The sequence below is a fragment of the Megalobrama amblycephala genome, linkage group LG8, assembly GCF_018812025.1.
Source record: "Megalobrama amblycephala isolate DHTTF-2021 linkage group LG8, ASM1881202v1, whole genome shotgun sequence".
Lineage (NCBI taxonomy): Eukaryota > Metazoa > Chordata > Actinopteri > Cypriniformes > Xenocyprididae > Megalobrama > Megalobrama amblycephala.
This window is the reverse complement of record NC_063051.1, coordinates 17,513,065-17,540,283: the sequence shown is the minus strand read 5'-3', so window position 1 is coordinate 17,540,283 and position 27,219 is coordinate 17,513,065. Positions and strand designations below refer to the sequence as shown.

General features: G+C 35.4%; 1 protein-coding gene across 15 annotated transcripts in view; it reads right to left on the bottom strand.

Annotated features, from left to right (window-relative positions):
- Positions 1-27,219, bottom strand: part of tp63 (tumor protein p63) — a 50,552-nt gene that overhangs the window by 17,712 nt on the left and 5,621 nt on the right. For 4 of the 15 annotated variants that reach the window (XM_048199727.1, XM_048199730.1, XM_048199729.1 and 1 more), the window contains exons 1-4: positions 25,569-25,813; positions 17,407-17,544; positions 16,904-17,033; positions 4-252 (exon numbers count right to left, since the gene is read on the bottom strand). In XM_048199727.1, the coding sequence (XP_048055684.1) occupies positions 4-252; positions 16,904-17,033; positions 17,407-17,544; positions 25,569-25,621 (570 nt within the window). In that variant the 5' untranslated portion in view covers positions 25,622-25,813. Of the gene's footprint in view, positions 1-3; positions 253-6,517; positions 6,704-15,666; positions 16,166-16,903; positions 17,034-17,406; positions 17,545-25,568; positions 25,816-26,004; positions 26,158-27,219 lie in introns of those variants that run through there. The other 11 variants (XM_048199735.1, XM_048199739.1, XM_048199740.1 and 8 more) reach the window with 6 other exon arrangements.

Genomic DNA, 27,219 nt, shown 5'->3' with positions numbered 1-27,219 from the left:
TACCGTCCAGGTGGCTGATTTGGCTGTGCTGGACTGCTGGAAGGACACATCAAAGGTGTGTGGGCCAGCATAGTCTGTGTTGGATGGGATGGCAGGTGATGGAGACAGGGCCTCGAAGGTGGAACTGGGCTGGGCGTAGGGTGATGGTGCCGTTACATTGTTCTGAGCATGATCGTTGTTGTAGGGGCTGGTGGAGGTGGAGCCACCATTTTGATCCATGCTGTTGAGAAGCCCCAGACTTGTATACTGTGGCTAGAGGAAAAACAGGGAGTATTTTTATCAGTATAAAATCTTTTCAAGTGTTTATGGTATTAGCAGTGTCATATGAACAAAGACACAATATTCATCAAAACATTAATGAGTTGTTGCCACAATACAGCTTCTTTTGATGTTAATACATCAGGCTATGATGTAATGGAGGGCTTAGAGAAACAGATGATGTGCACAACAGCAAGTGCTTGGCAGACTTAAATAAGTCTTTGTACAGTATGTGCAAGTCAGAGAAAATTATGACCCAAGAGGTTATGCTCTTTATCAAACTGTTCATCAAACAGCCATGTCTGTGTACTTGTGTAAAGAAAGGCAGTAAATGTCCATCTATAACAGCATCATATATGCCAATCATAGCTGATGAGAAGGATTACCACAAGAATAGTGATGCATTATGTAACTATTAATTACTAGATGTAAATTTTCAGTTATGCTCTCACTCAAATGTTTTCCAAGAGTTTTATCTAAAAATGAACATTATGTAAATTATTAGAAACAAAGCCATGATTCAGATTGGAAGGATTCACAACTAAGCATATAATGCCCACATTTTCAATGAATCGAAAATAGCCTAACATCTATGAGGGTCTTAAATATGACAGTTCGAATTAGCTAAAAATTAGCTATTTCTAAATGTATCCCAGTCATTTTTATTCCATAGGTGTGAAACTGCAATCGTTTACAATGTAAACAACCACCATTTTCAGGACCAATTAAGTCTTTAGCACAGCTTAATTGCTCTAAGGTTGTTGGTGTGTTCTGTAGGAATGAATGAAGACACTAAATGAACTGAAAGATGGAGTAATAACAAAGGAAGGTGGGGTCAGCGAGGGGGATGTGCAGTGAATGGGCGATACACAGTTCACACGGCTCCTGTTGCCTTGTTCTAGTGAAGGCGCAGAGAGGAATTAAAATGACTGTCATTTGAGAGAAGGAAGAATGTTCTGGAGGTAAGCCAGCCTTTTCCAGCCCCACTCCTCCAGTCCATTCCTTTCCATTTATATACGCCACATTCCTGGATGAGGTGCCATGGTTGTGTGGCTCTTTAGACAGTCATTAATCTCAACCGAGTCCCTTGTTTATTTCAGGCATGGATGGAGACAGCTGTCCAGCTTGCACGCTTCTCCCCTTTCTCTCTCTTTTCCTGTCTCTTTCTTTTTCACTCCCTCCCAATAAAATTCTCCTGGTGCTGCTGGTGGCTCAGGAGAATCACCAGTGGGGCACAATCAAAGATGGACCTTTTTCCACAGACTGTTTTCCCACAGTTATTAACCTCATAAAAATAGTATAAGTATAATATAGGTTTTTATATTTTCATTTATGTACTAAAAGTGTAAAATTATGTACATTTATAACACTATACTTGGTGTTTTCTTGGCATTAAAGTACAGAAAACTGGTTAACAATGTTGTGTGTTGCTAAAACAACGGCTGAGGGAGTGACTGCAAATTTGTTCATTCTCTCTTCCGACCAACATAATCTCTAAATATTTTTTCCTCTTTTGGATAGTCACAAAAATGCTATCATGGATTTTATTGAGGCAAATGGGAGCATGACATTTTTATTTGTTGTAGTTTCTGTTCACCACTATAAAAGTTTAAACAATCATGACGAATTCTGAGAATCCCAAAAATGTTAAGAGTCTGTTCATTTCAACTAATGCATGTGTTGAAATAATTCATTTTTTGTCTTGAAACAAATTAAAAAAGTAGAAATTTGTTTAAAAAGTCTAATATATAATATAAAGTAAAATATATTTTTACAAATAATTAAATATATATATATATATATATATATATATATATATATATATATATATATATATATATATATATATATATATATATATATATATATATAGTACACCAACACACGTGAGAGTGGGTCACTTCACCTCAGAATACCTCTCTAACAGTGCTGTAGGGCATTAGAAAAGAGAAGTACCATTTGCACTGTACAGACAGGGGTCGGTCATTGTGTGTGTGTGTGCCACGAGTCTGCTCAGCCTCCTGGAAACAATGAGTCTCAGGCTTTTAAGAGCCTGTCTGAAGAAACAATAGACCAGGTCTATTGGTGTATGAAAAGAAGCGTATTGTAAGAGCAGACACACATACCCACACAAAGAGGACCCAAACACTAGAGCTGTACCCTCCAGCCTCAACAGAACTTCTCAAACACACACGTTCTTACAATGGAGTAATTAGGACATAATGGAATCTTTTAGAGACAGTAAGGCCACGCAAGTCAGTCTGTGTGTCTGATCCCACTACAGAGGTCTAGGCAGAGGTCTAATGTAGTGCTCTGTCTACTTCAAGCCATTATCAATACATTAGCATTAATTTGAAATTACAATTAAAGTTGGGCTTTATCACACACACACACAAACATACACAAAAAAAAAAAAAAAAAAAAAAAAAATCACAAAAGGATAACAATCTACATAAGCATGTAAACTGTAAAATGCAGAGAAAAAGCAATGCTAAAAAATGTATAAGTTATTAAGTTAAGTATTATTAAGTTATTAAGTATTAAACTAAAATATTGAGTTTCTAGGAAAAAAAATGTGTTACAAGTTTTAAAGTGTATAGAGGAATTCACTGCTGAAATTATTATAACATCTTTGCTTGAGAGGCCTATTTATGCAAAGTTTAAGCACCAAAACTGGTCTCGTGTAGTGTAGTAGTAAAATGCTCAGACGCTTACAAAAATTATAAAACTATTCCGAGGTAAACTGAATGACTCATATGCAGATACGCTTTATGATTTATTTTAACATACAAGTCACGTCTGTGAAACTACCCAAACTTCCTAAGAGCTGCTCAAATAATGTTGAAGGAAGCAATGAGGGAAAGTTTACCAACTGCGCATATGCTATGAGGAAATACAAAATCATATTTCAACAAGTTTGTGTAGCCAAAACATACAGTAATAAAAAAAAAATTATTCAGCATATAGGCCACATTTTTAATCAGTGTGTAATTTTCTCTAGCACCTTTTTATCTAATACTACTCTTCCACAATGCAACAACCATATAACAACTGCTTTAGCTGCTCTTAAAAATACCGCCCTGTTTATAGCCTCCTTGAAGAGTGAGCCCCTGGGATGTGTGCATGATTTAGCAGCATCATAAATCAGATGACCATGACAGGTTCGGCTTTTATAATACCAGTGAAAGTTTGAACTATATTCATTGATTGCTGATGAACAAATTGGAATAATTTGTTAGTTCAGATAACTGAATGGGAAGAGACAAACATCAAAAAGAAAGCTGAATGACTTCCAAAAGAAAAGGCTGCAGGTGCAATATTTAATAATTGAGCTTTTGAAATGCCATGATATATGCTGATATGACCTTCGTACAGTTGGGGGTCCTCAACTCTTTCTTCTGCTGATCTACCTTCCTGCAGAGTTTAAATTTAAAATATATAATATAATATAATATATAATATAATATAATATAATATAATATAATATAATATAATATAATATAATATAATATAATATAATATAATATAAATGTATTTAAGCTATATTTATATTTAGATATATTTAGCTTAAACGTTACAGCATGGCACCAACAGCACCAATGTAAATGGTTATGGGTTTGATTCCCAGTGAATGTGTGAACTGATAAAATGTTTACCGTGAATACCAAATCGCTTTGGATAACTTTTTCTGCCTAACACGTAAATGTAAATGTAATACTATAATATATTGACAAGCAAAACCCTCTCCATTGCCGCCCTTGTGCCTAAACTCACACATGGATGTTTTTATGAAATCAAGGCAATCTAAAGGTTCAACGATCATCAGTTTCTTAGAAACTATTCCAGCAAGAGTAAATCATAAATATTTCGGTTTTCAATTTTCAGTTTTATTTCAGTTTTTCTGGAATGTCAGTCTTCAATGAATTCCAGGTAACAAACGAATAACTCTAGTTCCATCTTTTAACAATGTATTCCATTAATGTGCTGTTGACAGGTGTCAGCAGTACCAGTCTCGAATGCTACTGGTCTTGGTTCCTGATTCCACAAAAAGTATCCTAATGACCAAAACCACTAAATTACTACTACTTCATTCTAACAACTACTTAAGACTAGAGTTTGAGAGCAAATTGAGGGCTCCTAACTCAAGAGAAGTGACAGGAGCTGAGGCTGCCCTGGCCTGGGGGGGTGAAATGGCTGCCATTCCTGGGTGTGTTCCAGTGACCTGGGCAGTTTGTAACCCAGGATGGGTGTTGAGAACATCTGTGAGGCCTTGATGAGTGACCACAGGGGTAGAAAGCATTAAGTACTAAATTGAAGAAGTCAGAGGGGGGTTAGGTGGGATTGCTCTTACTCTCTTCACACTTCATACCCAGTGGGCTGGGCAGAGCAGATGATTGTATCTGTATCCACCACAGTTAAAACAATTACAATTCCTAGACTTCTCAAGACCACTTTGATGCACGCATTCTTCAAAGCGGCTCCGCAATCTATCACTCAGATGAGCAGGAGTTTAACCTGAAGACCCTTCGCTGAGAGAAAGATGGACTCATCATAAGGGCCAACCTGCTCTCAAAGACCTCAACCTAACCCTTACCTTAATGTTAAGGAACCTCACCAAAAAAAACATAGTTTAAGATGGAACTGAACCAAGAAATGAGCTAATTTGATCTATCTGAACCATCATTTAAAAGATATTTGTGGTAAATCAAAACATACACAATACTATCTAATTTCTTTGAAATTCCTTGCACCTCCATGTCTCCTCTTACAACACAAAACATGCATGTCTACGGACCCATAACCCCTACCATGATTAAAGAGAGTGAGAGACAGAGCGTTTAAAAGCATTAATCAAAGCTGTGTGGGCAGTGGATTGGTTACCTAAAGCCAGCTTTAAAAACACAAGGGGGGGACTGGACTGTGTTTCTACCAACAGGTTTGTCTCTGAGCTAACGGTGTTGTGTTGACAACAGCTTTGTGCAAGAGAATGGCAGCACTGAAATCACAGTTTGAACTACCACCTGTCAGGAAGGAATGGGGGTGATTTTAGAGAACAAACACAGATTCGTCTGCAATCTTAGATGGCTTACAACATTTCAGTTATAAACTTAAGTTGCATTATACAGTAACAATACAAAGAATGCTCTGTTCTATGAAATTTCAATTGACAAATTATGCAACAGAAGATTTTTTTTAATGTATTTTTTTTTTTTTTTTAAGAAATATTATTGTACTTTTTTTTTTAAAGGTTGAAACAGTATAATTGTGGGGATTGATTAAATGTACTCTCCACATATAAGAAATAAAGAAGAATCAGTGTTAGCATATTACTGCAGTTCAACAAAATAGAACCATGCCCTAACGTTCATTCGTGATCATTTGAAAACACATTAGCAACCTGACACGAAACTCAAGCTTAGCTGTGAAATCATGATCCGTTTGTCACCTCACTCAATTATATTGGCTTAAAGTATTAATCTTCTTTTTCTTTCCTGATATAGCAATACATATACAGTACATCTGCACCCATTAACCGGAAGAAAAAAAAAATTGTGCGTAAAAAAAAAAATAATAATAATTTTTGAAACTGTTTGTAAACAAAAGTAACCATCCAATAAGCGATATTAAGGTTAAGTAAAAGTAGACTCCATGAGTACTTTCTCAAAGCAAACTGCCCAATCGCAGCCCATTGTTCTATACAAACAAGATTATCAGTCTCACCGTCTTAGACAAATCCATTATTTGCCAAATACCTTGACTCAACCTAAGAGCAGTACTCCGTAGACAAAACAGCTGCTAGGCAAACCATTAAAGCAATACATGTTGATTTTTATCTGTAGACACATGTCCGATTTTTCACACCCACAAACCATTGTAAAATCCATTATCGCAGTTCAACCAACATGACTTATTAAATGCAAACATTTCACTTTTTAAAGTGTCAATATAAAAAGTTTAGCGAACATGTGCGCAAAGAAATCAAAACCAATAATTATTTTTCAAAAAAGTCAAATAAATTCAAATGCAAAGTGTCAGACCAGTACGACAAATCACAATATTTTCACAAGTAACAGTATCCCCTCAATGTTTTTGGTTAACACCATAAAAAAAGGATAAAAGAAGATATGCAACGCCTTTGTAAAGCCTATTTTTGATGCCACTCTTGCCAGTCACTCCACAAGGTTCCCTGAGAACCCAAAATTTAGCATTGGGACCACCTCAGTCTCCAGATGGGCAATGGTAGCGCAAAGATCCTTACCTCACTGTATGATGTGGGAGGATTGGTCTCGAGGTACAACATATTGGCGCTGAGGTTGAGCAGTGCAGCCGCTGTTTGCTCCACAGGCTCCAGGATTCTTACCCCTTGTTTTCCTCGTTTTATCCCCTAAAAGTGTGATGTGGGCTACAGAGGTGAACGGGACAGGCTTAAAGTCTCTATAGGAATTCAATGGGATTGCCATATATACAGGGACAAAAAGGGAGGTCCTGAGAAATTACCTGTCCAATACCTGAGTTCAATACCACACCCTACTTTTGGGAAGGTGTTGCCTGTCTTGTGGCTCTTCCTTTAAGATTTAACCCTAAGGAGTATGCACCAGACCTAGACCTTCCAATGAAGATTGCTAACGTTTTTCACTATCTCTTTTTTTAACATATTAAATTTTATACAAAAATAAGTCCAAGTTAAATTATTTTTACAAAATGAATAAAATGATTTTATTTTACTTAAATTTTCCATTAACAATTTTCAAAACAATTATAATGTAAATCAAACACTTTTCAAATGCTAAGCAATGAAATACCTCTACTAATTTACTTAAGCCCAATTATTATACACAAAATCAAATAAAGTATACATAAATTTGATTTCTATTTACTGAAATAATTAACAAGACTGTTTGAAACTTTAATGATTTCAGTAATTTGTGACATGACGAGTAAATGCCTCTGCACTGAAACATGGAGCCTCCAGAAACAGAATTCTGGAATCCTCTTTATAGCTCTAAAAAGACCTTAGAGCACGAAATTCTCTCCAGAAGTAGCATCCATAGTCCCTGTTTGCATAAGAATGAGCCTCTCCCAACCTCCCAAAGAGCCTCTAGCATGGCCCTATGACAGTCTCATCAGAAACAATAGGACTACAGTTGACAGCTTGTATCTATCAGAGATGACTGGTGTAGATTTGTTTTGAACACACTAAGGTTGTTTCAGATAGGGTAGAACCAACCCACTCCTTTGTGAATATTTAAATGTCTTCATGTTAGATTCATCAGATGATACAGAAGAAAGAAAGGCCATTAAACCCCTTTTCAGCTTGAGGTACTAACGTAATTTTACACACTAAGTGCAATGTGACCAGTCATGCAATTTATTGAACTGTTACTGTGAACTACAAATCTCATTTATGATATTTTTTTCCCATTTATTTTAAATAATCTGTTATATCAGCAAATGTTGCTATCTTTGCAAACCTACCAACTTGTAGATGTACTTGTAGACCAACTTGTACCAATTGAATGTGCTAAATTTGGTCTGTTTAAGAGATTGACTTAAGAGAAAATTGTTCACTTATGTATGGTTGCCAACCACAACTCCCTGTACAGCAGTCTCATGCCAACATAGTTACCTCTGAGAAGGGCAAACTGCCTCATTAATGAACTATGAGTAAAGAATATCATATAGAATTAAATTAGCATCAAAAACCACATTTGAACCATTACCCCCATCTAACACCCAGAGCATGTTTTAAAATTCTTCAAAACAGTAGCTCACACCCTCCTGGGGGTAGCTGTTATTCAGAGCACTTTTTATGGGGAGGATAGGAGTGGGGGGGGGGGGGGCAATTAGGGTTAGCTAAACAAACTTCTAATTATGTTAGAAAAACACTGGTTACAATCTACAATAGGGGTTAAGGCCCTCACTGTTGTAGCATTGAAATCACAGTTGGCTGCTGCTATTAACCCAACTCAGGTGTTGTGATTAAGCTGACTGTACCTCTTGCAAAAGTCTGAAATACGCAACTTATTATTGTCTATATTATATTTGATATTCATTATGCAATGTTCTCTGAAGGAGTAACTAAAGTATCAAAAGTCCTGGAAGCAAAACCAGCTCCATCGATTCATTAGAAATTTGGAAGAATGTTACATTTACATATACTGCCATTCAAAAGTTTGCAATCAGTAAGATTTATTAATACTTTCATTTACAAGGGTGCATTAAATTGATCAAAAGTGTCAGTAATCACTTTTAATTTGCTACAAAGTTTTCTATTTCAAATATTTAAAATGTTGTTCTTTCTATTCAAAGAATCCTATGCAAAAGCAAATGCATCCACAAAACTAATAAGAAGCAAAGTATTTTTCAATATTGATAAGAAATGATTACCAAATATCAGAATGATTTCTGTAGAATCATGCACTCTTAAAACAACCCAAGTTGGGTTGAAAATGGACAAACCCAGCGTATGGGTTGTTTTAACCAGTGTTAATTTTGACAGCAAATTTTGATTTAGTTTTAGTCATAGTCTTATGACTAAAATGCCATTTAGTTTTATTCATATTTTAGTCATCGGAAATTGTTTTAGTTTTAGTCTAGTTTTAGTCGACTAAATATTGTAAGAGTTTAGTCGACTAAATCTACAGTAGATTTAGTTGACTAAAATCTAATTTAGATAAATTGTAATGCATTAAGTATTTCGCTAACAATACACAGATCCAATACACTGATAGATCTGATATTCCCCAAACTATTTATGTTCACCCAACTGTACTTTGCTCGCCAAAGCGGACGGTTTTTGACCGTTCAAGTGCAAAAAGACAGAAAGAGCAAAAATCAGGACTTTTCAGGGATTGACACACTTATCATTGAGGTACTATTATAGTTTTCGTTTAAAATTTTTATTCCAATTTCATTTTTAGTTTTTCTGCTTTCATTGTAATTTTAGTTAAAAATTTTAGTAATTTTTTGTGTTTATGTCTTTTAGTTTTTGCTTTTAAATGTCTATAAGTTTTTATTTATGTTTGTTATTTTAATACCTCAGGTTAAGCTAAAGCTAGAAACTAGATGAAATAAAATACACGTGACTCTTATTCAGAAATGTCTGCAGTATGCACTGTAGCAGGCTGCTCATGAGGGTGATAAATATGCATTCTTACAACCGTCTAAAACATGCTACCATATAAACATTGTGTAGTAAACATTGTCATAATTCATCAACATTAGCTTATAAAAGCAATCGCATGGCAAATGTGCGCTATTCATTGATTGCGCAGCAGTCAGATGTACTGCTGCAAGAGCCTGTAGAGCGCGCAACAGCGTTGCGTTTCCCGCGGTTAGATCAGCACGTTACACTTCAAATGTGCGCATCTTCCACACAGGACAGCAGTCCTGACTGGATATGTTCTCAAATCGTCCCTCTCTTTCATTTACGTCTGGTTTTTATTCGTTGACGAAAATTAGAGTACATTTTAGTCATAGTTTTAGTCATTCAAAACGCATTTTTATTTAGTCATCGTCTCGTTTTCGTCCATGAAAAAATGTCGTTGACGAAAAATATTACGAAAATTATTCGTCAACAAAATTAACACTGGTTTTAACCCAGCGGTTGGGTTAAATGTTTTCCCAACCTGCTGGGTAGTTTTATTTAACCCAACTATTGTTTAAAATCGACTATATGGCTGGCTTAAAATGAACCCACAATAGGTTGGAAATCAGTAACAATAATAATCAAAAGGTGAACATTTATTAACAAGCAATTTAATAAGTTTATTGTTTAATTATTATTCATTAAACTTTTTGGTAAAATTTTACAATAAGATTCATTAGTTAAACATTAATGTAATGACTAACATGAACTAACCATTAGCAATACATTTGTTACTGTATTTACTAACCTTCGTTAACATTAGTTAATGAAAATACAGTTGTTCAATGTTTGTACATGTTAGTTCACAGTGCATTAACTAATGTTAACAAGATTTTAATAATGTATTAGTAAATGTTGAAATTAACATTAACAAGGATTAATAAATGCTGTATAAGTGCAGTTCATTATTAGTTAATGTTAACTAATGTAGTTAACTAATGTTAACTAATGAACCTTATTGTAAAGTGTCACCGACCTATTGATAAATGTTTATTAAACATTAATAAATTTCCAACATATTTTGGTTTAATTTTAAGCAAGCAATACTGTAATTTTTTTTTAAAAATAGTTGAGTTAAATAAAACTACCCAGCAGACTGATTAAACATTTAATCCAACCTCTGGATTAAAACAACCCAATTGCTGGGTTTATCCATTTTTAACCTACTTTGGGTTGTTTTTAACCCAGCATTTTTTAGAGTGTGTCAACCTGAAGACTAGAGTAATGGCTGCTGAAAATTCAGCTTTGCCATCACATGAATAAATTAAATATAAATATATTCAAATAGGAAACTGTATGTTTAATTTTACAGATATTACAATTTTAGTCTTTAAAAACATAAAAAAAAATTTACTGACCCCAAACTTTGAACAGTAGTGTATTCTCCACAATATTTGTCTGCTCTTTGATTGTTATATCTAAGATTGTTTGTTCTGTCTGTATGTTGTATTAACAGATGTTAATATGTAAAACTATATGTAAGACTATTTTTGGGGAGAGGGTTTATTGCACCGACTTTAAAAGCTATTCCTGGTCGAGAAGTTATTTATGTGTCCCATGGGGGTCAGAGGTGACAGCATTAAGGGACAGCCTCAGGTAACAATAGTCACAGTGCTTAAAGGGCTGGACCCCTAAACCTGACCCACCTAACAATCACAAATTATACCACAGACTGCAGTCAGGAGAAGTAAGCCCCTAAAAAAGATTTTGCTTTAGGGAGGCATGGCCATTCCTGACTAAAACAGAAAACATAGATTATATATTTGTTGAGACGGATCATTCCCAAAAGGTTGACTGTTCTGGTCATTAATTTTTTATGAATTTGCATGGATCTTGGAATCTTTTTGAGGCTTAAATTTTACATTTAGATAATGGTGTGGGCCTTCTTTTTAGTTTATATATATTCACCGCACCACCTATATATATATATTCTTACAGTCATACAAAACAATTAGGCTAAATTAGGCAACCACTGTGAGGCAATAAACAGGCTCTGCAAAAAGGTGGTGAACCCGACTGAAGCTTCCCGGTGACTCTGAAAAGGATGCTGCGCTTAGACCCATATGGACACTTAAAGGACTGTTTGGGCTTACAACTCTAGGATTAGTGAGGTGTCATGTGTCAGGTGGCTTGCATTTTGAGAGACACCTGTTCCAAAAAAAAAAAAAAAAAAAAAAAAAAAGGCATCGCCATTTTTAGAGAGAAATGAGAAATAAAGAGGGATAAGAATGTTATTTTATTATATTTTTATATTTTGTATTTATTTAATATTATATTTTAGTACTATATTTAGTACTTATGTACGTTTACTATACAAGACTGTCATTTCATTTTTAATTTTATTTCTATTTTATTTTAGTTTTTAGCTTTTGAAACTCCTCTAAGGGTCAAGCTGCTTTAACTGAGTTCACTAGCTCATGGGTAACAGTGCTACAGTTCAGGATAATAAGCTGTTTGTGATGTCAAAGACTAAACACCTGTGGACATCACAGAGCAAAAGTCAACACCTGCACTCTGAACTTAAGAATTGTTTTACAGCATAATTTGCACTAGTCCTTACTATCCTGTTTTGATCCTTGTCTAGTCTTCGAGGGATGGTTGTATTCTGTTATTAGTTAAAAGTTATTAGTTTCAAATCAACATGATGTCTGGTTAAAAAAAAAAAAAAAAAAAAGGATCCTATTAGCCATTGACAAGAAAAAACATAAACGGTTAAAAAGGACAAATTAAAAAAATGCCAACTCCTACACCATCACTTAAACATGCAGAGCCTTACAATCAAACCAGGTTAAAGGTCACTGCTATGATTTTCAGTATGAGACAGAGAAGGAAGAAATATGTGCTTTAATTTCTTCCTTTTTGCATTTATACTGAGTTTTCTATTCAGCAATATAATATTTAGAATGCCTTGATGTACATTAGTAAGAGAGAAAAATAGGTAGGTGGAAAAGAAAGAGAAAGAAAGGAGAGAGATAGAGGGGAAAAAAGAGGTAAATGTTTACATGGCAGTACTTTTTCATTGCGCTTGAGGCAAACTGGTGGGGTGAAGAGTCAGCAGTGATTTAGCTGTCGGGATTTAAACTGTGGAGTTAAATCTCAAATCAAGAGTTGAAAAGAGTGGCACATAAAATAGCAGAAGAACAACTGTAATGACTTTGACCATCTGAACATGACATGCATCAGCACTATGAAAACCATTGCAATAAATAAAATGTATTAGATAACATTAATAGAATGAGGAACAATGTAAGAGACTGATTTATAATCTGTAAAAATCAGATTTTATAATAATTTTATAAATCATAATTTTAAAGGATTAGTCCACTTTTAAATAAACTTTTCCTGATAATTTACACACCCCCATGTCATCCAAGATGTTCATGTCTTTCTTTCGTCAGTCGAAAAGAAATTAAGGTACGTTCAAGGCGATATTTTGTGTTTATAAAGCATAAACTGTTGTATTTTTTTTTTTTAAATGACCGATCATTTCACTAGATAAGACCCTTATTCCTTGTCTGGTATCGTTTAAAGCCCTTTGAAGCTGCACTGAAACTGCAATTTGGACCTTCAACCTGTTGGTAGCCGTTGAAATCCACTATAATGGAGATTTTCCTCAAAAACCTTAATTTCTTTTCGACTGATGAAAGAAAGACATGAACATCTTGGATGACATGGGGGTGAGTAAATTATCAGGAAAAGCTTATTTAAAAGTGGACTAATCCTTTAAATAATTCACAAGAAGCATTTAGGACAAAATAACAGTAGCTACAGAAAGCATGGATGGCGTTAAGGAAGCACGCCTACATTATGTGTTCCTGCCTAATGCTGAGTCAGGCTCTACTTGAAAAGAACACTACAAATGACTAATCAAGGGCTAGGGCACAACACAGCCTAAACAAACCATTGCCTCACCACCTTTAATGTGTTTAAGGGATATATTATGTTGAATTCTTGCTGCTCAGCAACACCCAGACCAAAAATGTACTTAATGGGCAGTCATTCTCTTCCACCAATGCTCCAAAATGAACCAGTTCGCAAAATATAGAATCTTATAATGTGTAACTTTATTTAGTTCGATATCGGTTAGATTGGCTAAGACATTTGATAGGGCCAAAAAAGCACAGCGGTTTGTTGATGTTGTGGAAAATTGTTACTGCCGGAGTTACTACCTCTGACTGGAGTCCTTATATATATATATATTTATATATGCAAGTTCTGTTTGTCATCCACACAAACAGATAAAACTTCATACATATTATTTAGTTTTCTGTCCTTAACTTATCACATTCAGTTCGATTTTGTTATTTCTACAATTGTTCATTAAATTATTTAATTATAATTTTAATAACTGAATAATTTTCTATGTATAATAAAACAAACCAGCATTGTACACTTCAGTTCAAAGTTGTTTTTTCAGCAAAGATGCACTAAATTGATCAAAATTGACAGTACAGATAATGATACAAAAAAAATTCTACTTCATAAAAATGTTTTTTAGAACTTTCGATTCACTTTAAAAATTATTAAAATAGAAAATAGTAATTTTACATTGCAATAGACTAATTTAAGTATTACTCTTTTTTACAGAATTTTAATCTAATATTAATGATCTTATTAGTGTTAATATTATTATGTTACCAATAACTAAAATTAGTCTGAGATTACTGTATTAAAAAGTGCTGCCATTTTGTGAAAGACGTCTTTCAAAAACATTAAAAAAATCGTACCGACTCCAAAATTTGTACATGTGCATGCACTCAAATGTGGCTGAGCATCATCTCTTTTAATATATTAAAATATCTTTTAAATATAATAACAAGATGTGGACTTTGTTATACACCTTCTAATGAAAAAGTGGATTTGAAAAAAGACAATAATTACTGGTTTAATACTAATTGTTGAGGGTAGTAACAAATCTAATCCATGAACTGAACACACCAACAAGGATACATCATTATACCAAAGCAAAAAGTTTCATTTACTATTGCTGGCATGTTGAATATTAAAAAATGTTGTCTGCCTTTTCGTTGGCTATTTCATCATCTACAAAAAATTCTAGCTCTGAGTTCACCACGTTTCACACACCACCGTACCATGATATCAGCTGAGTTGTTGGATGTCAGGACATAAACTTTCCACTGTCACATTCCTCCATTCTACCTGACTCGACACCTCTCTCTCACTCTCCTCCCCTATCCCCGATCTCACACAGACAGAATAGGACGCAAGCCTCGGTTACTCACAGCGGCAGGTGCTGCACTAAATTGTTGCCCTGCAGCTACAAAGAAAGCACACCTCCACAAGAAAGAGCAATTTCAGATTAAAACATAAAACCCCTGCACAATACAAACACAGAGGACCCCGAGGGCGCCAAACAGTGCACATCATTTGATAATTAATGAAGGGTGGCAAACCCTTTTCTTAATTCTTTTTCTTTTGGTGAAAGAGTTCACAGATCATTCATAAGGGGATAGTTCGTCCAAAAAGGAAAATTCTCTCCCAGTATTTTTTGTCCAATGGCTAACGTTGTTCAAGATATCCACAGAAGAAAGTCATACAGGTTTGGAACGAGTAAATGATGGCAATTTTGTGAACTATCCCTTTAATGGGATGGGCAACAATGCCCACTGCTGTCTTTCATTCAAAAGATTGTTCTTCAGAGTTTAATTAGCGATTGGCAGGTTGCCATAGTTTCCACCTTTTCGATCAACATGAATGCTAGCTGGCAAGGGACGGAGTGTTAGCGTGCCATGCTGCGCACCACACCCGATCTTTACTGCGAGGAAGATGGGGGCGGGTGGTGTTGTATGGGGGGGTATTAATCACCAGATCAAGAGAAAAGATAATCCCTCAGGGCCAGAGAGGCAAAGCGTTGCTCAGTCTCTCCCTTTTTTCCCCATCTTTACTACCGGACAACTGCATTCCTCTGCTGGGAGGGGAACCACAACCACCTAATTCTCCACTGCGCCCAGAGAAAATCTACCTAGGCCTCAGCGTCGGGTCATACACTTAATGTCAAACTTTCCATTGCTCTTCTGTTTTGTATAAACACAAAACGTGTTGATAGAATCTGCCCGAGGGATACATCGATTTTCCTTAACTTACATCAACTTTAAGCAAATTAGCAGTTGTTAAACAGTGTTAAAGATCACTAACTAATTTTGACAAGATTTACATTTTAGAAAAGAAGAGGATTAAATAGTTTGCACTAGAAACAGATCTTGTCCAGAGTGTAGAGAGGCAAAAAAATGCTAACTTACACCAAAGAAGAAATTGTCTGATGTGTAGTGCTGTTGTAAATCTCCATCTTCATTATTCATTGATCCACTTCAGTCTCTTAAAATTTTAATTCAATAATAACAATTCAAAAATTGTTTTATTTGCATGACACAATGCTACATCTGAAGCACTTCAGATCGGATGCGCCATTGTAGCAAAGCAAGGCTATCGTCATCAGGACTTTTATATTTAGCACTGTTCATCCGGACCTGGACATATTATTTGACTTTGTTGCAACCAAAACTATTCAGAATGACCAGGGAAAACCCATAACACCCCCAATAAACAGTAACACCCCCACACACAAGTGTAAATTAACTGTTTCTGCTGGGGCTTACCACTGAATTCCCCACTACTGAAATTATTCACTTGAGTGATCAGACTAAACAAAACCAAGTTTCATATGTGATAAAACAATTGCGTTTCTCTTGCTTAAGAAATTCATATGTGCATTAAAAAAATGTTGGCTGCAGTTCAATATTTAAAAGCAAATTACATAAAAAAAGCACACACAAACAAAAAATTAGCTAAAACATTTTGGAAAAAAAAAAAAAAAAAAAAAATACAGAAATTCTTCTTATGATACTAAAAAATTAACTATCTACTGCTTCCATCAAAAAACAGCTTGTCTGAGACCATTCAGTGGGAGGTTTCAAAAAATCCCCATGTACATTTGTGTTAAACTCAACAGGGGATTTTGGAAGAATTCAACAATTAAATGCTTCAGTACTACAAGTAGTAGGAAAATAAGCTATAAATTGAAAAGAGTATTAAAGATTTTGTATTGCTTTTTTTAAAACTGTCTGTAGTTTTATGCTATGTGAAATTACATAAAATTCATCAACATACTGCAAAAAAGGCCTAGAGGCCTATTAAATTACCAGTAATAGACAGTGTATATTTGGACAGTATATCCATTTATTTATCAGTTATCAACTATCTGCCTTTAGCTCCTCCTTCTAAACACTTAATTAAAACGAATATTCCCATATAAAGCTTAGATATATTCATTCAAGAAGTTCAGAACTTGCATTTTACATAATCTGACATCTTGAAATGTGTCAAGAACACGAGTCCCACAGTAACTGCTCAGATCTTAATGACACAGCAATATCCTACAGAGAAGTGAAATTGTTATTTAATTACACATTGGTGTAGTTTTTAAATGTGCAAATTTAAGAGTGAATAACTGTGTGTTAAGTGAAATGAAGTACTCACTGTAAGGGGTTCCTCAGGCCCACGCATTGTAATACAGTCCATACTAATCTGTATGGTATTGGATGCTGATCCGATCGCAGAGCCCTCAGAAAAGTTGAGCTCGATAGGCTGCATTGAATGTAGTGCAGACCTAGAACGGAGACCAGTAAATTGATTGATTACTGGTGAACAGTAGATAATGTTGGAATATATAGTGATATTTCATTTCTCATTGAATTTATTTATTTATTCATTTCTTTATTAAATAAACTTAAGTTTAATAAAATGTCATATAATTTATCCAATAAGTGGGTATGACTGCTTATAGTGGTATTATTAAGTATTATGGATAACACTTTATTTAAAGCCTTTATGTATAATGCATTATAAAGGTATTCATAATGCACTTTATGAAGCATTCGATCTTATATAAATAATTGTAACCAAAGTTAAAATGTATTATACATTAAGTAAAGTGTGTTATTGTATTATGTATTGAATTTTTAAGGTACTTCATAACTCACTGGTCCAGCATCTCCAGTAGCTGGTTGAGGACGTCTTGTCCGAGGATATCTGTACCCTGAGAGCCTTGGCCTTGTGACATGGAGGCCAGGAAAGAACCTTCAGCCCATGAGAGACAAGCTGCTGCTGGTTCTCTCAATCTAGAGAGATGGAAACAAAAGTTAACTCAAAATCTGTGTCCTCATACACTCTGCACAATTTTTGGATACACTTACATTGTATTATAAACTAACTGAAATATTTCTGAAGAAAATGTGAGTGTTGTTTTTGCCCATGCTAAAGTCACTTCCAGGTGTTTGCTAGGGTTTAATGGATGGTTTCTATGGTGCTGCCAGGCATTTGCTAGGGTTTTTTGTTACAAGAACCTACTCCTAATTCTCTGATAATTTTGTCACTATATATTTGTGTCATATTTTCAGCTCCCTTATTTATTGTACACCAGGCCAAAAAAAAAAAAAATGATTGAGTTATGAAAATCCTTTATCCTAAGTATGAGCAGCAGTAATAGTTATGTTTGACTTTGCAATCACCGCTAATTAAAGTAACAAATAACTTTCACTTGTTCTCAAATTTTATTTAGTAAACTGATACAGTATCCATTATTGCCAGGGCTGGATTTACCCCATTGTGACATTTTTGGGCCCCCCGGCCTGCTGTTGGTCGGAAACCTTGTATGACCAATACGGCTACTTTTCAGGAAATAAAAAAAAAAAAAATTGTAAACATTTTTTAAAATTAAACACTGCGCTGCGTTCGTTCCGTATGTTGAATAGGGAAGGTGTAGGAAATACAGCATAAGCTTTTTGAAGAATATGGAAAGCGGAAGCACGTGCAAGGCGATTATTTGTATTTATAAAGCATATACAGTTGTATTTTTTTCAAAAACCGATCGTTTCGCTAGATAAGACCCTTATTCCTCGTCTGGTATCGTTTAAAGCCCTTTGAAGCTGCACTGAAACTGTAATTTTGACCTTCAACCGTCTGGAGGCCATTGAAGTCTACTATAAGGAGAATAATCCTGTAATGTTTTCATCAAAAACCTTCATTTCTTTTCGACTGAAAAAAGAAAGACATGAACATCTTGGATGATATGGGGGTGGGTAAATTGTCAGGAAAATTTTATTTGAAAGTGAACTAATCCATTAAAGTTGATGAGGTGGCTTTATATATGATCATATTGCCTACTTGCATGTGCCATTATATTATTAACATTTTACAAAAATCAAGCTCAAATCAAATTCCCAAGATTTTGACCAGCAAATGTCCTGTTTTTTTTCCCGTCATTAAAATGGCCACATCTGAGGCAGTGAGTGCAAATGATAGACTAAGACACTCTTCTCTGCTCCTCAAATTAAAAACATTAAACATTAACCTTTCTCTTTATTTACCTCTACAAACAAGCAGAGACGGTCAACAAAAATGTGTGCAGCACTTCATTCAAGATTGAGGAGGGGTGGAGTTACGGGGTTCTACCAACAGTTTCATTTTAAAAATAAAGTGATAGTTCACCCAAACCTGAAATTTTTGTCATCATTTACTCACCCTCAAGTTGTTCCAAACCTGTATGAAAATCAAACAGTTGATGGGACCCACTGACTTCCATAATATGTATTAAAAAAAAGTAAAACAAATACTATAAAAGTCAATGGAGTCCATCAAATGTTTGGTTACCCATATTCTTCAAAATACCTTATTTTGTGTTCAGCAGAAGGAAGATTTTCATACAGGTTTGGAACAACTTGAGGGTGAGTAAATGATGGAAGAATTTTTTTTTTTGGGTGAACTATCCCTTTAATGGTGGTAAGAAGGCATTGCTCTTCTTTGGGATGTAAAAACACAATCCATTCTTAATTACCTCTCCCCCCTCAAAGGCCATGCTCTGTGCCTGTCTAATGCAACACCAAAAACCAGTGTTAACATGACATTTAGTAGCAGTAGAGAGAATAAGACTGTCAGTGAAAACACGATGACCCTCTCCATCTGAAATATGACACCAAGCCAGAGCCCGGCGTCTCATTGTTCCTGCTGAGGTGCAGCACACGCTGAGGACCAAGCAGAGCGGAATTCCCCCTCGCTGTCTATATGATAGCAACACCACCGCTATGCAGCATTCGGAATGTGTGTGGCTGAACTGGGCTTGGCTGTGGGGATGGGGGTTGAAGGTAGTAAATGTATGTATCTGTGTGTGTGTGTTTGTGTGAGCGTCTGGGAGTTGGGGTGTCAACCCATAATCTAACGTTGGCACTCGGGTGTGGGGCCGGAATTCCCCTACATTCTGTGCGGTGGGGAGATATTAATAAACTAAGCTATGTAGGCATGCTTAATAAATTCTGAATGCTTTTAGGTCGAAGGATGTCAAATTACTGTATCCTAGACAGAGATACAAAGCAACACTAGTTTTTGATGTCACTGTAAATTGACACTTCGATAACAGCCTTTGAAGAAAAACACATGTCTATTTATAGTATTTATTCTGCCTATAGCATCACAAAGCTTTTTTACATGAATTCGTATGCGTTTGATATGACAAACTATTAAAAAAAATACATTCATCACATTTTCAAGTATAAATTCTTTGTTTCTCAAAAGGGATAATTGCAAAATCCTGTATGTTTTTTTTATTATTCTGTGGAACAGACTTTTTCAGTTTTTTATTTTATTTATCTATCTTTTATTTTGTTTTGACCCCAGTGATCATCAAAATATCTTCTTTTGTGCAGAAGAAAGAAATACATACAGGTTTGGAATGACATGAGGCTATTTAAATAAATGATGACAGAATTTTTTTTTCTTTTCTTTTTTTTTTCTTTTTTTCGCACTATCCCTTTAAGGTGGGAAATGCCTATGTTCACTTTTTACAATGTAATAAAATCAATGAAAACTACATCCATTCCCTAAAGGAGGAAAAATAGGAGGTGCAAAAGAAGCTTTTGGAATTCAGCTTCAATACCATACAAAAATTCCTCTTTTCCCTTTTCTTTCCATGGGTTTCCCAAACATAGCTCTTCAGAAGAAAAGCAGGGTATATACTTTTTTTTTGTCTTTTTTGTTCTGTTCACTGAAGAGGTGTGGCACAAAGTAAATGCTAGAGTTGAATTACTGGGACAACGGTGTGCTGCCAGGCCTGTCACTGGGGATAAAAGCTTTTTCAATGCTAATGTTTACTTTAAGCCTCATAGATATTGTCATTTGGCACACTGGAAGACACTCAAATGCCAAGCCCAATGCGTCAAATGTCACGGTGTGTCCACAGGTCCATACCTCAGCATTCCTACCTCCCATTGTAAGATAAAAATCTAAACCCCTCTGCATTTTACACTGTCGACCTGAACAGTCTGAGGGGCTTTTAAGGAAGTAAGCGAATACAAATGAAATCTGGGCCCTAACTTACTGACAGATATTCATATGGTTAGTTGTATTAATGAATCCACTACAAGAACAAACAGAGAAGGTACTTCAGAATATTTATTAGATGTAATTTTTATAAAATGGGTGGGATCTTGCACATGCACACAACTGGGTATGACATTGAGATGATTTTGCTTTTTTTTTTTTTACAAAGTTATAAAAGCAACAAAAGTCAACGTAGCTACCTAGAAAACACATGCGTCTGATATTAAAATAAAAAGACGTAGTTCAATGTTATGAAAAATTAATCTTACGATCATTCATTATTTCCTGCAGAATTAGATTGTGCTATCATAAAAAGCTATTATAGGTAATATTTTTAGTATTTGTTTATTTACTATTGATTTGTTTTTCTTTTTTTCTGTTGAAACAAAAATTAACCCTCCCAGTAAGGATGCACTGATCATGACAGATACGCCAATATGCCAATAAATAAACATTATACTGTCAAAATAAAAATTGAAATAATAACAACAAATAAATAATAATAATAATAATAATAATAATAATAATAATAATAAGCATCACAATTAATGATTAGTATAAAAAAAAATCTTCATTTTTGAGATTTGGTAAAGATTACATTTAACAGTGTTATTAAAATATTAGCATTTCAAAAGATCGAAAATTAAAAAATTCTGTCATTATTTACTCACCCTCAATTTGTTCCAAAACTATATGAATTTCTTTCTTCTGCTGAACACAAAATAAGATATTTTGAAGAATGTTGGTAACCACACAGTTGATGGACCCCACTGACTTCCATAGTATGGAAAAAGTCAATGGGGCACATTGTTAAACTAGCAAAAGTGGATCCGGACACGCTCCAAGTGCAATTGCACCGAGTGCTTTAGACCATGCGCTTAGATTGTTAAAATAGGGCCCATAAAGCTATCGTGTCTCTTCAGAAAATTTGGACTAATATGCTCAATTCATATGGATTAGTTTTACAATCTCTTTATGAACTTTTTGAAGCATCAAAAGTGGTAGTTGCATAGGCTGTCTATGGAGGGACAGAAAGCTCTCAGATTTCATGAAAAAGATTTGTGTTCCGAAGATGAACGAAAGTCTTACAGGTTTGGAACAATATGAGGGTGAGTAACTAACGACAGAATTTTCATTTTTGTGTGAACTAACACTTTAAGCTACAATTAATTTTCCATGTTCTTTAATTATCTCTAAAAAGTCTCATAAACAATGCAATAAGAAGTGACAAGCTATAAAGAGGCGGAAGCAACTTAAGCAAAGTGTTTATGCCATAGGGGTATGTCATCTATATCACATATCATGAAAGACTATGTTTAATTTATAGTGCTCTGAGAGTGCTAAATGGCTCTACAATTGTCAGTACGCTTAGATTTAGCTTTTGCTATTACACTCAACAAAACCACAAAACAAGATACTACTTCTCTTATGTCAGAGAATGTAGTGGCTAATAACCTTACACAAGGTTCCAGCAGCTCTCTGTATAGGGATTACATGTCTCTCTCTCTCTCTCTCATTGATATGTTATTGCATTTAATATTGTCAACATTACAGGTTGGTGAGAGCATGAGGACTATATAGGTCTCCAGCAGGTGCTGAGTGGCTGCTGTCTCAGGTCACACATTGCGACAGGACATGTTTCAGATCCCTGGCTGAGAGCTGAGTTGACAGCCCTAGTGTCATGACATCATCATCATCATCATCATCATCATCATCATAAAACCTGTGCCAGAGGAATTATCCAATTAAAGTCGAGAGAGGATGCACGCTCTGCAAAAGGTCCAAAAACGAAGGATGAACGGACGCTAGATAGTAGCTAGAAATACAATATGGTTGACAGGGACTTTCAGCCAAGAATGACATCATGGTCCCACAAAAGGTGCAGCACCCATGCGCGAAAATATCCAGCTTTGATTTACACCCACAGAAATGACAGGTGAAGTTTATGGGCAAATTTCTGATCCATCATCAGCTAAAGTGAGAATGGCCGTTTCATCAATTAAACATCTATAGACACTTTATGTTTACTTAATAATTGGATCAAACATTATAGCACTCATAAAGCCTGATAAAACAAATAGCACAACCTGAAAGTGAGTAATTCAAGAGTCACACAGTGTTTCTCTCACCGTCAAATTACTAAAGCCGAAACATGTTTTAGATTTTGCTTGAACACAGTGTCTGCCACATCTTTCATTATGTCAGTCATCGCATCCCAAATTTAGCCAAGGAATCATGCTTCTCATCCTCATAACAGGTATTAAAATCCATAAATGAGATTTTAGTGAAATAAATAATTATTTTAGGGCTTAGCTTCAGTTTTGACACCTTTTAAAAAAGCATAAACTTCTTGGAGACAATAGTCAACTGTAGTTTTTCCATTGTGGATATTTGTAGGGTGGGTTTCATCTCTAATGGTAGCTTCTTTGGAAGCTGTGGGTGGGTGTCTGGTTACTGGGGGAGTTATGCATTCTGCCTGAGGGAGAGGCTGCACTGCGTCCACTTAAACACAGACCAGGCCCCTCGCAGACAGGACGGGGTCAGAAGTCACAGCTTAACAGGGCTGCCCATTGTCTCCTGACAGGTTGGGCACATCCAGCGATGAAAATGCAATCAAAACAAACAGAGCCTAGCAATCTGGGGAGACAAGTGAGAGGAGCTTCTCCACTATCTTCATTAATCAGAGGCCAGGTAACATTCAAAGGGATCTGCCGACCCTTCCCTCATCCTTCAAATCTGGGGCTGCAGGATGGACATGGTGGCTCAGACAAAAGAATAATGGCCCTCATGATGTTTCCTTCATTTAGACACGTGCTTTCATTGTGAATGGACCCAAGTTCTATTGAATTGTGCCAAAGTTAAACAATCTCATATGGACTTACTCCACTCTGCACTTGTAATTTATTCTTTTTTCAAAAGCGTGATTGAAAAAATGCATGTATGCTTGCCAATAAGGAAGAGGAAGAAGGAAGAAGAAGGTATTCATTTAATATCTTGTGTACAAGCATAACACAGAATAAAGAGGTGTGTGACAATTTGATTTAACTGTTTGGAAATAATTATAATTTAATTTAGGTCAATCACAAAATATACTCAACATTTTCCCTTATTTGATTATTTAATCACTCCAAGAGGGTCTAAGAACTGAAGTTTGGATTTTATTTAAAATATTTGAGTCTGATTTTATAGGATTCAGTTAGAAGAGACTTGGAGCACTTGACTTCCAAGGAAATGCATGTTCATTTTACTTCTGTTGGTTATTTTTACTCTTTACACATCTGTTTCTCTGGTTTTGTGGTGTAGATTAGACCTACTGAATGAAGCTGGATTAGTCACAAAAACAATCGTCTCTGCAGGTATACCCACATGTGCTCAAGAGCTAAGACCTAACAATATAGTGGTAAGGGAAACCGCATGTTGTCACAGAGGGAAGTTGTGACAAGGGATTTACGACAGTAACTATAAGGTTTTACATCAAATGTCCAATAACACTCGTGTGATTTCTCTAACAGTAATTTTGTACGTTGGTTTAAAATATTATTATGTCATATTTTTTGCCTTAGCTCTTAGGTAAATAAATGAACACAATAAAATCATCACTGGCATTTAGGCAAGTGTCAAAACTATAATTAAGGCAGATTTTAACCAAAATGCTGAACTGTTTTCTTTCAGGTTGGGGCAAGTTTAACACTTTTATTGGGTCAAGTTGCCCCACATGTTTTAAATTTTACAGATTTTAAATCCATATGAATATATATATATATATATATATATATATATATATATATATATATATATATATATATATATATGTGTGTGTGTGTGTGTATGTATATGTATATATATATATATATATATATATATATATATATATATATATGTGTGTGTGTGTGTGTGTGTGTGTGTGTGTTTGTTTGTTTTCAAAAATTCTTTCTTTTATATTAATGTATTTAATATTTGCAGTTTTTGTTTAATCAATTGTCAGTTCATCTTTAATTTTGCCAATAAATACAACAAATACAAATCCTCATATAGTGTGACAACATGCCTCACTAATGAACTGCATGTTTTTCCTGAGAATTTTTTTAATAGCCAAGACTTTAAGTAATGTGCTTTAAGTAACAATTTATTTAACTGAGAGATTTACATTCAGAGCAGCTAAGGAAAGCTGGCATTTGAAAATGTATGTAGTATATGAAATTAATATTTAAATTGCCTTTTTAAAGAGGTGCCAATACTCCATTGAAATGGAATACTACATTAGAACGTCATTAACGGATACAAGCATGAGAATTGAATCCCTAGCTATTAATACAGCTTTATTTAGAGTTGAACTCTGTACAGATCCACAAAAACAACTGTCCAGTAGCAAGTGCAAGAAGAGCCAACAAGCAAGCAGGCTGAGGATTTTGAGTATCTAAGCAGTTCACCTTAAACTGCACGAAATGCTTACTTTCACCACAAGAACACTACACCTATAAATACCATAGCCAGGCAGCAGCTGGAGACCAGACACAACTGTTAGCACCTCCAGTACGTCTCAGTCCAGAGAGCAACTCTTTAATGAGGAGTGGAAAAAAACACTGTTCTGGACCATAGAAACAGCCACATGTTGCTTTGCAATATGTGCCCATATCTATTTACAAATGAAGCAACTAAATAAAACCATGTGTGCATGCCCAAGTAAGTAGTCAAGATAAACCTAATGACCTTAAAAATGGCTTTTCAGAATTGGCCAACAAATTGGCACAAACAGTAGCTCCTGTCTTACCGTTGAAAGGCTCGCTCTGGGCAGAATTGTACTGCTGCATAAGGAGAGGTCATACTGCCAGACTGGGGTCTTTACTGAGGTCGTCAAGGTTATCGGCAAGTGGCCCAAGCACATGTATTACAGCAGATCTGGAGTTATAAATAAACGAAAAACATGAAAAACATAAACAAAAAAGAAATTGTGAGGCAGATTAAAGTGCTAGAAGGTCAAGTGCACAGGAGTGAATCAAGTGTGGAGGATGTTTTAATTTTGGTTTAATCTTTCTACAGTCCACAAGCAAAGGGGCGGCGTCAATGCCAACATGCTGACCAATCCCTGACAACAACTGGACATGGTATCATACCCATTCAGTTGCTAGGATATAGATATTAAGCAACAACCCCCACCCATTCCATTCCTAGTCCATGTCCCCAGCGATGTCTGTCTAAGCACTAACCTGAAAAGCACATTCCGCTGTCCATTCGCTGGCTGAGTTTCTATCCAGAATCCCAGGAGCTTTCAGCCATGCGTGGTGATTGCATCACACAAGCCGCTAACTTCTATTTTAACCTGATCAGGTGAAATAGATGTCACATCAAATAGCCCTCGGTGACCACGGTGGCTTCCTGACCTGTCAATAGGGCTGAAACTCTGTGTTAGAAGTTTATCGCCCTGCATCCCTTCATCCGCTAACATGCAGAGCAAGCGCCTGTGACATGACAAACTAAACTTAATTGGCAGATCCCTGCTGTCATTGAATCGGTTGAATAAAACCAACATTATAAACTCAAACTAATGCTCTCCTCTTGATGTCAGCTTGTTGGTTGCTACCAATTCTAAAAGGCAAATTAAATTAGAACTGCTACTGTATGTACTTGAGTGTTCTCTAATCACAACACATAGTTGGATTGTAAAAATCAAGCCATCCATAGATAAGCACAGAAATTATTGAAAAATCTCGTTTGATTTATGCCTGACGATGGTATAGTTCAGAGGCTGTAAACTTAGAGGTGTTTTGCGGTTTTTAGGGGTTGAATTGCAGATGAATCAGAGGTCTAAAATAAAGGGGAGGTCACAGAGGGGAGAAGGATAATAAATAGATGCTGGGTATCCAGGGAACACGATCCGGTGTGCCGGACTTTTGTACCTTTAAAGAGAGCCTCAGTCAAGTGTCTTCCTTCTTCTATCCTATTCCACCACCCTTAATGCTCTATAAAGGGAAACCTTATAATGTGGACTTAACTATTGTTTTTAGGACATAGGTCATTTGAACATGAATTCTTGTTCCCAACCCATTTTACTAATCTGACATAACAACAAAAGTGAAAAATGAAGGACAGGACTATGAAGGACAGTTTTATCCATAAGGAACTGACTGGATTCTGAAAACTGAAAGGCCCATACCAGAATGGAACCAGACCTGATTGCAGATTTGCAGTATTATCCAATAGCCTATATGCAAAATGATGTTAGCAGAAAAGGAAAGTTGTTTTGTTATAATTTATATATGTCATTGATAAATGTATATATGTTAAGAGCATAATATTACATTTTGATTAAAGATTACCGAGGAAAAAATACATAAAAATGTAACTTCATCTTAAGTCAAAATGAAATCAAAACAGACAATTCTTCTTTATAAAAAAAATAATAATAATAATATATATATATA